General features: G+C 37.2%; 1 protein-coding gene across 1 annotated transcript; it reads right to left on the bottom strand.

Annotated features, from left to right (window-relative positions):
• Positions 1–625: 625 nt before the first annotated feature.
• On the bottom strand, positions 626–3727 carry LOC149432695 (formyl peptide receptor-related sequence 3-like). Its single transcript, XM_089664957.1, has one exon. It carries the CDS (start codon positions 3481–3483, stop codon positions 2530–2532), a length of 954 nt encoding a protein of 317 aa, XP_089521083.1. The 5' UTR covers positions 3484–3727; the 3' UTR covers positions 626–2529.
• Positions 3728–13606: the final 9879 nt, after the last annotated feature.

The raw sequence follows: 13606 nt of genomic DNA, 5'->3' as shown, positions 1-13606 counted from the left end.
TATATTTTAAAAATATTTTTCCCAAAAATATTCACACATAATTGAAATACTACAATTATGACCATATTCAATATATTTAAAAAAATATATATATATACATATATATATATATATGCACATAAATATATTTTGAAATATATTGAATACAGCCATAATTGTAGTATATATATATATATATATATATATATATACTGTATTGTGTGTGTGTATATATATATATATATATTTATTTATTTTTTTTTTTTTAAAGACATACAGCATATTTGAAAATGTATTTAATATATACACTTGTATAATTGTATAATATATAATTGTAGTATATATATATATATATATATATATATATATATATACTGTATTGTGTATACATATATATGTTTAAAGACATACAGTATATTTGAAAATGTATTTATATATACACACGTGTATATATATATATATATATATATATACATACGTATATATATATATATATATATATAATTTAACTTTTTTGTTTTTTTTTATATATATTGAATACAACCAAAATTGTAGTATTTCAAATATATGTCAATATATTTGGGAAGAATATTTCTAAAATATATTTAAAACATAAAACATATTTTTCTTCCATGCGGATAATGACCCTAGTCTGGAAGGGGCTAATATTTAGCGGCAATCAAAGGGTATGCCTAACAAAGTTTACTGTGTGTACTGTGTGCTGTTTTCACTAAGCAATTGACTATGGAGAAAAAAATGGCACATAGCTGCTGTCTTTAGAGAGCACTGTGTTGTTTGCCAACCCAGGCTCTTCTCCTGTCATTCGCTTAGCCAATCAGTGGATCCCGGCAATAAATCATTGGCCAGGACCCACTGATCACCTTGTGCTGTAGCAAATGACAGCACAGTTGGGCCTACCCAGAAAAAATGGATCACGTACATATATATAATTACAAGCAGCAGGCCCGCACTGTAGCAGTGTGTGCATTAAGGAGCCTTGTTGACCAATATTGTTCCATTGGAAGCCAAGGTGAGTATGCATGCTATAGCCAATACAATGTCCCACAGGTCTAAATTCATTGTTCACTCAGTAAGGAAGTCTGATATTAGTACTGTCTCCAGGATCTAGCATTCTATATGAATGAAAAAGAGAAAATGTTGCCAAGTTCAGCCCAAATGATAATATAATCCAGATCAAATCAGCAATTGCACACATCAAGTCGTGGATTGTAGATAATCCCTTAAATGTTAAAATTAGAAAAAGTGGAACAAATTTCTGCTGATCATCACATTAATGCTACATAAAGCCTTAGCTTGTTATGACGTCTTGGAACTTAGACTCCCTGGGGTAATTCTGATAGACATTTGTTCCTACATATACAATGGTACACGTGATGGTTCCTCTCAAAGCGACCACAGATGATGTTTATGCATTATCCATCTTTGTAATATCTGTACAAAAATGCAGTTGTAGAAATGGGACATTAATTATCATTGGCCACCATGGCAGGCTCAGGTATGTTCCCTACTCCACATGTAGAGGCGGAGGAACAAACCTCAAGCCTGTTATATTCCTAGTGATGTTTGTAAATTTGGGAAAACTCCTCTTGCCAGATTTCCATCCGTAGGATCCAAAGGGGTTTGAAGTTCAAATGTAATAAGAGTGAATGTACAAGTTCCAATGATCCAAGCCAAGTATATTTAGTTTCCTCAATGAGTTTGAAATCTTAGGGAAACAGTTTACATTCAGAGGATAGACGGCTGAAGCAATCACATCTAGGCAAAGCATATTTTCCTGTTATATTCCTAGTGAGGTTTGTACAGTTCGGAAAACTCTTCTTGTCAATATCAGACCAGATTTCCATCCATGGGATCCAAAGGGGTTTGAAGTTCAAATGTAATAAGAGCGAATGTACAAGTTCCAATGATCCAAACCAAGTATATTTAGGTTCCTCAATGATTTTGAAATTTTAGGGAAACAATCTACATTCAAAGGATAGACGGCTGAAGCAATCACATCTAGGCAAAGCATATTTTCCTGTTATATTCCTAGTGAGGTTTGTACAGTTCGGAAAACTCCTCTTGTCAATATCAGACCAGATTTCCATCCGTAGGATCCAAAGGGGTCTGAAGTTCAAACATAGTAAGAGTGAATGTACAAGTTCCAATGATCCAAGCCAAGTATATTTAGGTTCCTCAATGACTTTGAAATCTGAGGGAAATAGTTTACATTCAAAGGATAGACGGCTGAAGCAATCACATCTAGGCAAAGCATATTTTCCTGTTCTGTTATATTCCTAGTGAGGTTTTTACAGTTCGGAAAACTCCTCTTGTCAATATCAGACCAGATTTCCATCCGTGGGATCCAAAGGGGTTTGAAGTTCAAATGTAATAAGAGTGAATGTACAAGTTCCAATGACCCAAGCAAAGTATATTTAGGTTCCTCAATGACTTTGACATCTTAGGGAAACAGTTTACATTCAGAGGATAGACGGTTGAAGCAATCACATCTAGGCAAAGCATATTTTCTCCACGTCAACTCTTTTCAAGTCATTTGAAATCGTTGATTGTATTTTCCAGTGCGGCCTTTATGGATTTGATAGATTTGGACCCACATGTACGGCCCACTAAGACATAAAGAATGGGATTCAAACAACTGCTGATTGAGACAAGGCAAAGGCAAAAACTACTCATTATGAAATCGGTAAGCGATCCCACCATATTCATCTGAACGGCTATATAGGGCCACACGCTGAATGGGAACCAACAGGCGAAAAAACCAACCACTACCGCAATGATCAGCTTCAAAGTTCTTCGAAATGCCTTCGGCTTTTTAAATCTGTTGGAGCGCAGTTTAAATATGATGAGACCATACGAAACAAGGATGATGGTAAATGGTATCCCGAAGGTGAATACGCTGTTCATAGTTAACATAAATGTTGTAATATGACTTGGATCATAATAATCATCATTAGCTAATAAATACCTAGGTTTGGGGGCAAGTAGAAGAAAACTCCTGGTTATTGCAGAATAAAGTATGGATATCATATTTATCAGCACAGTACAAGTCAGGGGAACCAGCCAAAGAAAGACTGAAACAGTCTGGGACAATTTTCGTGTCCAGTGTACTTTGGTCCATAGCGGCCATAGGATGGACACACAGCGATGGACACTGATGACTGTTAAGAAAGTCACACTGACAACAGAGTTTATGGCCAGCATGAGAAAGTTAAAAAAGCTTAAGAATACATAGAGACTATATATGTGATTAACATATTGGGAAATGACCAGCCAGTCTACTACACGTACGGGAAGGGATAGGCAGAATATGAAGTCAGCAATGGCCAAATTAAGGAACCACACCGCACTGGCGGTCTTCATCCTGAAGCCGGAGATCCATATTACCAATCCATTTCCTATGATTCCAACAATGAAGGTGATACAGTAACAAGAGACCATCAAGATTTTGCATAGGTGGTAAGACTCTTCATATGTAATATTCATGATGCCAGCAGTAGACAGAATACAATGGCAGAAATTAATATATGAAACAAGGATTGCGATCTCAAAATTTCCGAAAAAAGAAGTAAGATAACTATTATTGGTTGTAGAACAAAATTGGAAAAGGGTGCCCTTGCACTTCAGGGTTCCCAGGAGAATAATTATGGGATAGTTGCATTACGTGTCATCTTAAATCCTTGAAAGCATGGTCTTCCAGCACCTTGTATGACTAAGCTGGGATGGTCCACAACCTGCATAGGAGAAGAGCAGAAGAAAGAGCATAATGACCTCTGTGCATTAAAACCAACAATATTTAAATCTTGAGTGTAGTCAAACATGTTTTTAAAATAATCAGCACAAGGGATGGTACTTACAATCAATGCAAAGTGTCCCTTGTGCTGATGGCTGTGGTTTTAGTTGAAATCCTCCATCCTCTGATCTCCCCCACCCTTGAAGTCATATTCGTATGATGCTGTGGGAGTTATTACCAGCCAAGGGGTTGATACAGTGGCATCCTGAGGCAGGTGCGGGGGGTGCGGCCCGCACCGGGTGACACTGACCACACGGGTGACACCGGACCCGCTCCACAAAAAGGTAAGTTGTAAAGCAAGCCGACGATACCTGCAGGATGGATCGGATCCATCTTGCGGGGATCGTCGGCATTGGTTACAATCTGTCACATCTGGGTGCAGGGGTAGTAGAACAGCTTAAGGGTTAATCCAGCATCCTCACAGTACCGGTGGTGTGTGCCTCCTTAGATCTGGGGAAGTATACATAAAACGAGTATTCTACGTATAAAAGTAAAATTGGTACCGCAAATGGCCGCCGCTCCTTGCCCAGGAGACAACGGCTTGATGTCAGTAATGTGGATCCATCCAACGCGTTTCGTGCGACAGAACATCCCCAGGAGTACGCCCATTGCTGACATCTTGGTGGAAGGTTCTGTACCTTCCCCAGATCTGAGTCTGCTGGCCGCACTCCATTCCTATAGCATGTAGCCCTGTAGTCCTCTCCTGGCTGTGAATACAACCTTCATTAAATGGCAGAAGACTGCAGTCCTCCCGCCAATCTGCAGCAGTAAATCCCCGCTACACTACCGTTAGTCCAACGTCAAGGGTCCTCTGTATATTGTGGACCTAATTCTAAAATTTCCAGATCCTCCATAGTAGGAGCACATATATCAATGGATAGGTTAAAAGCAGGTGTGCCTGGAGGAGCCCATCCCCCCTAAAGGCACAGGGGCACATGAGAAGTCCATCTATAGCAAAAAGTTTTCATTTGCGATGTGCATTGCCCTTCCATTACTGATAAGGCAGGTTATAAGTTGGGACGGTTGCCATTGTTTTGTTCAGTTGGCTAATTTGGATGCAGGGACACACTGGATGCCTTTGCTGTCATTTTTCTATAGCTGGGTGTCACATGCCTCCATGTACTTTTCAGGAGGGATGGGCTCCTCCAGGCACACCTACCCTTAACCTATCCATTGATATATGTGCTCCTACTATGGAGGCTAGGAAAATTTTAGAGTTAGGTCCACAGTATACAGAGGACCCTTGACGCAGGACTGTGGCTTATGCATGTATTTGCAAATGTGTGCAAACAAAACACTTTTCTACCTACCTTGCTCGACGGGGTCACCTGCTCTATGGGGGCACTCTGATGGGAACACATGATGTAAGAGGGCACTCTGATAGGGGGACCTGCTCTATGGGGGCACTCTGATGGGAACACATGATGTAAGAGGGCACTCTGATGGGGGGACCTGATGTAATGGGGCACTCTGATGGGAACACATGATGTAAGAGGGCACTCTGATGGGGGGACCTGATGTAATGGGGCACTCTGATGGGGGGGACCTGATGTAATGGGGCACTTTGATGGGGGGACCAGATGTAATGGGGTCACTCTGATGGGGACACCTGCTCTATGGGGGCACTCTGATGGGAACACATGATGTAAGAGGGCACTCTGATGGGGGGACCTGCTCTATGGGGGCACTCTGATGGGAACACATGATGTAAGAGGGCACTCTGATGGGGGGACCTGCTCTATGGGGGCACTCTGATAGGAACACATGATGTAAGAGGGCACTCTGATGGGGGACCTTATGTAATGGGGCACTCTGATGGGGGGGACCTGATGTAATGGGGCACTTTGATGGGGGGACCAGATGTAATGGGGTCACTCTGATGGGAACACATGATGTAAGAGGGCACTCTGATGGGGGGACCTGCTCTATGGGGGCACTCTGATGGGAACACATGATGTAAGAGGGCACTCTGATGGGGGGACCTGCTCTATGGGGGCACTCTGATGGGAACATATGATGTAACGGGGCACTCTGATGGGGGGACCTGATGTAATGGGGCACTCTGATGGTGGATAAATATTATTGAAATGCTATAAAGATTGTAGATTTCCCATTTTTTGATAGACATACAGCTACTACAATCTTTGAGTTGTAGCACAAACTTGAGACTCGGACCTCGGGCTGGAAGAAAATTTTAGTGAAAGGGCCTTCTTGAATTTTAATTCAATACCCCTGGTGTATGCCAGATGGGGGTGGGGAGTTGCATTGTGGAGGAGAGGGCAGTTGCAGGAGGACGGTTGGGGAGTGCACTTTAAAGGCATAGGGCTGGCGCTATAAATCTCCCAGGCGCAAAGCATCCTGGGGAAACTTGCTTCGTATTGCAAAAAAAAATTGTAAACCGAGGCATTATTTTTAATGGATTTTCTTTCTTAAACCGAAAATTACGTTAACCTAGATGTTCGTAAACCGAGGTACACCTGTAGATGCAAACTGAATACATTTTGTAAGAAAAGCGTAGTGAGATATTGTAACTTGTGCAACTAAGTGAATTCATACATTTCCCTCTTATTGTTTCAATTGCTTTGTCTATCTCTCACTTTCTCGAAAATCTCTATATAATTGCATTGATTAATTAGAACAGGCAGTGGCGTATTTAGGTTTTGTGCTGCCCTAGGCAACACAAAAATTGGCACCCCCCCAGTAGAGAGAGCCTGACATTGTCCAACAACACCCCTGCCTTCCACCCGAGAGAGCCTTGAGAAAGATACTCAACTTCACAGCTCCGGACATCCCCGGGAACGAGAGTCGAGCTCTGCATACACCGTCATGAAACCTGCAGCATCTCTCAGAACCCACCAGGTCCCCATGCCGCATGTGTCCCTTCTTCTGTCCCTTCTTCCGAGGGGCAGTGCTGCCCGCCCTAGGCAAATGCCTTGTTTGCCTTGTGGTAAATACACCCCCAAGAACAGGGTTTCTCAACCTTTTCAAAACAGAGGAACCCCTGAAATAACTTTCCAGTCTCAGGGAACCCCTGTTAAATATTACTATATCTACTCTTGATACATTAGTGTGATGGTCAGTGGGAAGAATGCTCCCTATACTTGTGGTCATTGAGAAGATTTGCCCATGGGTGGACTGACCATTTGGAAACTCGGGCACTGCCCGAGGGCCCGGGGTCAGTAGGGGGCCCCATGAGATGCCCCTGGTACGTTTTTCATAGGCTTTTTTGAGTTTGGGCAAGGACACAGGGGCCCCATGATCCCCTATTGCCCTGGGGCCCCATGAGTTGTCAGTCCGCCCCTGGATTTGCCCCCTTACAGCTTGCTAAAAAGATCAATGGTGTCAGCGGGAACTTATCTGAGAGGAAGAGACTAATCATTGCTCAAGCAACCCCTTGCAACCTTTGAAGGAACCCAGGTTGAGAAATCCCGAGTTAGAATGTTGACTATACATTGTTTACTGAATAGTGTGCTTCCTATCATTTTTATGAATCTCTTACAATTTTCGCAGGTATACTCTCTTACCAGATAACTTGTACTAATTAACACGATGCCCTCCTTGAGCTGGGTGTAGTTCAGCAGAAAAAAGTCGTCCTGTGAGTACAATTCCACACGCTTTATAAGCACTTGTATATAAACGTATATTTATCTTCTGAAGTTTAAAGAACATCAGTTCCTGTTTCCTTCTCTTATCAGCTGTCAACAAGTAAAGGCGCATAACCATAACTAAAAAAAAAAAATAGTTAAAGCAGATATATAATGTACTTTAATCGTTTTACAAAAATTTAACATAATACAATTGTTTTTGAAGCCACCTGACGATCGGAATATTAAGATTAACATGAAATACTTTTTCGTAGTTTTGCCCATATATTTATGTAGTTCTATGTTCTAGATTACTAGATTTATGTGGATTAACCATTTTTATATTATTTAGATTTATGTGGATTAACCATTTTTATACTATTTAGATTTATGTGGATTAACCATTTTTATACTATTTAGATTTATGCGGATTAACCATTTTTATATTATTTAGATTAATGCGGATTAACCATTTTTATACTATTTAGATTTATGCGGATTAACCATTTTTATACTGATTAGATTTATGTGGATTAAACATTTTAATACTATTTAGATTTATGTGGATTAACCATTTTTATACTATTTAGATTTATGTGGATTAACCATTTTTATACTATTTAGATTTATGCGGATTAACCATTTTTATATTATTTAGATTTATGTGGATTAACCATTTTTATACTATTTAGATTTATGTGGATTAACCATTTTTATACTATTTAGATTTATGCGGATTAACCATTTTTATACTATTTAGATTTATGTGGATTAACCATTTTTATACTATTTAGATTTATGCGGATTAACCATTTTTATACTATTGAGATTTATGTGGATTAACCATTTTTATATTATTTAGATTTATGCGGATTAACCATTTTTATACTATTTAGATTTATGTGGATTAACCATTTTTATACTGATTAGATTTATGTGGATTAACCATTTTTATATTATTTAGATTTATGCGGATTAACCATTTTTATACTATTTAGATTTATGTGGATTAACCATTTTTATACTATTTAGATTTATGTGGATTAACCATTTTTATACTATTTAGATTTATGCGGATTAACCATTTTTATATTATTTAGATTTATGTGGATTAACCATTTTTATATTATTTAGATTTATGCGGATTAACCATTTTTATATTATTTAGATTTATGTGGATTAACCATTTTTATACTATTTAGATTTATGTGGATTAACCATTTTTATACTATTTAGATTTATGTGGATTAACCATTTTTATACTATTTAGATTTATGCGGATTAACCATTTTTATATTATTTAGATTAATGCGGATTAACCATTTTTATACTATTTAGATTTATGCGGATTAACCATTTTTATACTATTTAGATTTATGTGGATTAACCATTTTTATATTATTTAGATTTATGCGGATTAACCATTTTTATACTATTTAGATTTATGTGGATTAACCATTTTTATATTATTTAGATCTATGTGGATTAACCATTTTTATATTATTTAGATTTATGCGGATTAACCATTTTTATACTATTTAGATTTATGTGGATTAACCATTTTTATACTATTTAGATTTATGCGGATTACCCATTTTTATACTATTTAGATTTATGCGGATTAACCTTTTTTATATTATTTAGATTTATGTGGATTACCATTTTTATATTATTTAGATTTAGGTGGATTAACCATTTTTATACTATTTAGATTTATGTGGATTAACCATTTTTATATTATTTAGATTTATGTGGATTAACCATTTTTATATTATTTAGATTTATGTGGATTAACCATTTTTATACTACCGGTATTTAGATTTATGTGGATTAACCATTTTTATACTATTTAGATTTATGTGGATTAACCATTTTTATACTATTTAGATTTATGTGGATTAACCATTTTTATACTATTTAGATTTATGTGGATTAACCATTTTTATACTATTTAGATTTATGTGGATTAACCATTTTTATACTGATTAGATTTATGTGGATTAACCATTTTTATATTATTTAGATTTATGCGGATTAACCATTTTTATATTATTTAGATTTATGCGGATTAACCATTTTTATACTATTTAGATTTATGTGGATTAACCATTTTTATACTATTTAGATTTATGCGGATTAACCATTTTTATATTATTTCGATTTATGCGGATTAACTATTTTTATACTATTTAGATTTATGTGGATTAACCATTTTTATACTATTTAGATTTATGTGGATTAACCATTTTTATACTATTTAGATTTATGCGGATTAACCAGTTTTATATTATTTCGATTTATGTGGATTAACCATTTTTATACTATTTAGATTTATGCGGATTAACCATTTTTATACTATTTAGATTTATGCGGATTAACCATTTTTATACTATTTAGATTTATGTGGATTAACCATTTTTATACTATTTAGATTTATGTGGATTAACCATTTTTATATTATTTAGATTTATGTGGATTAACCATTTTTATATTATTTAGATTTATGTGGATTAACCATTTTTATACTATTTAGATTTATGTGGATTAACCATTTTTATATTATTTAGATTTATGTGGATTAACCATTTTTATACTGATTAGATTTATGTGGATTAACCATTTTTATATTATTTAGATTTATGTGGATTAACCATTTTTATACTATTTAGATTTATGTGGATTAACCATTTTTATACTATTTAGATTTATGTGGATTAACCATTTTTATATTATTTAGATTTATGTGGATTAACCTTTTTTATATTATTTAGATTTATGTGGATTAACCATTTGTATACTATTTAGATTTATGTGGATTAACCATTTTTATACTATTTAGATTTATGTGGATTAACCATTTTTATACTATTTAGATTTATGTGGATTAACCATTTTTATACTGTTTAGATTTATGCGGATTAACCATTTTTATATTATTTCGATTTATGCGGATTAACCATTTTTATACTATTTAGATTTATGTGGATTAACCATTTTTATATTATTTAGATTTATGTGGATTAACCATTTTTATATTATTTATATTTATATAGATTAACCTTTTTTATATTATTTAGATTTATGTGGATTAACCATTTTTATACTATTTAGATTTATGCGGATTAACCATTTTTATATTATTTAGATTTATGTGGATTAACCATTTTTATACTATTTAGATTTATGCGGATTAACCATTTTTATACTGTTTAGATTTATGTGGATTAACCATTTTTATACTATTTAGATTTATTTGGATTAACCATTTTTATACTATTTAGATTTATGTGGATTAACCATTTTTATATTATTTAGATTTATGTAGATTAACCTTTTTTATATTATTTAGATTTATGTGGATTAACCATTTTTATACTATTTAGATTTATGCGGATTAACCATTTTTTTTACTATTTAGATTTATGCGGATTAACCATTTTTATATTATTTAGATTTATGTGGATTAACCATTTTTATATTATTTAGATTTATGTGGATTAACCATTTTTATATTATTTAGATTTATGTGGATTAACCTTTTTTATATTATTTAGATTTATGTGGATTAACCATTTTTATACTATTTAGATTTATGTGGATTTTTTGGGAGGACCCTACTCTTTTTTTTGCATGGGGTCCCCCTCACAAAATCCAAACAAGACACTATGTAAGATAAATGTCAGCTATGTATTTTTGGGGGACCCTATGTTGTTTTCTGATTTTTTTTATGGGGTCTCTCATGAATTGTGGGGAAAGTTGTCACAAAAATGATGATAAAGGGAGCAAGCAACATTTGTTTAAATGTGTTATTAAAATTCTATCTCAGAGTGGCCACACGATGGTCACACAGTGGACAATGCTAATGACCGGTAAAAAAAAAAGAAAAAAAGACAATAGAAATTATTGACCAAGCATCAAAAATACTATTTTCCTCAAGGGCATGTAGTTGTGCTGGACACAGAGGCGGAACTACCAGGGTCGCAAAAGTCGCACTTGCAACCCAGCCATGGCATTCTGTCATTGTGGAAGGGGGCCCCAAGATGGCAGGAAGCAGGAAGGGGGTCTGCTGCAGAACATGTGAAAGGGTCCCACTGTGGTAATGCAATAAAGAGCACTGTGATGGGACTAAAAAACACTGGGATCAGTGCAAAGGACTTCAGGTTCGTAGGGCAGGGCCCTGGGACTGATAGAAAGGGCATCATGACACGAAGGGACCCATGACCAGTGGCAAGGGCTCCAAGGCTAAGGGAAGGTCCCCAGGCTCAGAAGGAAGGGACCCAGGACCAGTGGAAAGGGCCCCAGGACTGATGGACTGGTTGAAAGGATCCCACTGTGGTAATGTAATAAAGAGCACTATGATGGGATTAAAAAGAACACTGGGATCAGTGTGAAGGGCCTCAAGTTTGTAGGGCAGGGCCCTGGGACCGATAGAAAGGGCATCAGGACCCGAAGGGACCCATGACCAGTGGCAAGGGCTCCAGGGCTTAGGGAAAGACCCCAGGCTCAAAGAGAAGGGCCCCAAGACCAGTGAAAAGGGCCCCAGGACTGATGAACTGGTTGAAAGGGTCCTACTGTGGTAATGTAATAAAGAGCACTGTGATGGGACTAAAAAGAACACTGTGATCAGTGTGAAGGGCCCCGAGTTAGTAGGGCAGGGCCCTGGGACCGATAGAAGGGGCATCAGGACCCGAAGGGACCCATGACCAGTGGCAAGGGCTCCAGGGCTTAGCGAAGGACCCCAGGCTAAGAGGGAAGGGCCCCAGGACCAGTGAAAAGGGCCCCAGGACTGATGAACTGGTTGAAAGGGTCCCACTGTGGTAATGTAATAAAGAGTACTGTGATGGGACTAAAAAGAACACTGTGATCAGTGCGAAGGACCCCAAGTTAGTAGGGCAGGGCCCTGGGACCGATAGAAGGGGCATCAGGACCCGAAGGGACCCATGACCAGTGGCAAGGGCTCCAGGACTTAGGGAAGGGCCCCAAGCTCAGAGGGAAGGGCCCCAGGACCAGTGGAAAGGGCCCCAGAACTGAAGGACTGGATGAAAAGGTCCTTGGACCATTGGAAAGGGTCCCAAGACCAGAGCAAGAATGTAGGCTAAACTTCTTTCCTACACAGGTCCCCATGCGTGCTGCCGTCGCTAATTCCAACATTGATTTTAAATCAGAAACAGAAATATTCTATATATTGAAAAATATATCAAAATCATGCTTTTTTGAAGAGGAGGGGGTATCAGGGGGGCCCTTCAGGATTTCTAGCACTGGGGCCCTGAAGGTTCTGGTTATGCCTCTGGCTGGACACATACAGTTATATTTATCACTGATCACGATGACATTATATAAAGCAGATTAACATAAGAAACATAAAAAAATGACTGATCTTACCTTGTCTGCCGTCTAGAGTGACTTCATACAAAGATGGTCAATGTTCTTTATAAGCCGCATCACACAACAATTACTGTAGATAGTTTATAACAGCAAATCAAGATGCAGAACTGATACCGAAGGTCACACAGGAAACTAGGAAGATAGCAGATCACCACTAAGCAATGCTCACATCTGTTCTGACCGAATTCAATGATTAAATATGTTGCCTGAAAATATGGCTTTTGGGTGCCCTGGAAAATCTACGGCTCAAAGAAAAATTGCAACCAAATATAAAAATAACTAAACCATAAAGTGATCAAATAAAAAAAGATGCTTTTATTTTAATATTCACCTTCAATTTGTAGCTGTCCTCTGTAGGCTTTAATTACTGTCCCTACTGTGGGAACTCAGTAATTATCCAGGCATCCACTGTCACTGGGGCAGAAAATGGAAAATTATTTATTTATTTCAGGTACTTATATAGCGCCATCAATTTACGCAGCACTTTACATATATATTGTACATTCACATCAGTCCCTAACCCTCAAGGGGTGTACAATCTAAGGTCCCTAACTCACATTCATACATACACATAATAGGGCCAATTTAGACAGGAGCCAATTAACCTACCAGCATGTCTTTGGAATGTGGGAGGAAACCCACACAGGCACAGGGAGAACATGCAAACTCCAGGCAGGTGGTGCTGTGGTTGTGATTTGAACCGACAACCTTAGTGCTGCAAGGTGGAAGTGCTAACCACTTAGCCACTGTGCTGCCCATTATTATTATTTATTTATTAATTTTGGGTTTTATTTTTTTGTTAGGGGTAGAGTAGGGTTAGGCTAGGTTCACACCTATGAAGTTTGCG

The sequence above is a fragment of the Staurois parvus genome, unplaced genomic scaffold (assembly GCF_062004578.1).
Source record: "Staurois parvus isolate SC_StPar_1 unplaced genomic scaffold, SC_StPar_1.0 ptg002113l, whole genome shotgun sequence".
Lineage (NCBI taxonomy): Eukaryota > Metazoa > Chordata > Amphibia > Anura > Ranidae > Staurois > Staurois parvus.
Note: the sequence above shows the minus strand (reverse complement) of the source record. Positions and strands in the feature narration are given on the sequence as shown.

What these genes read in the sequence shown, in the direction of transcription:
- LOC149432695 (XM_089664957.1), bottom strand. Translation starts at nt 3,483, where the DNA reads ATGAATATTACATATGAAGAGTCTTACCACCTATGCAAAATCTTGATG.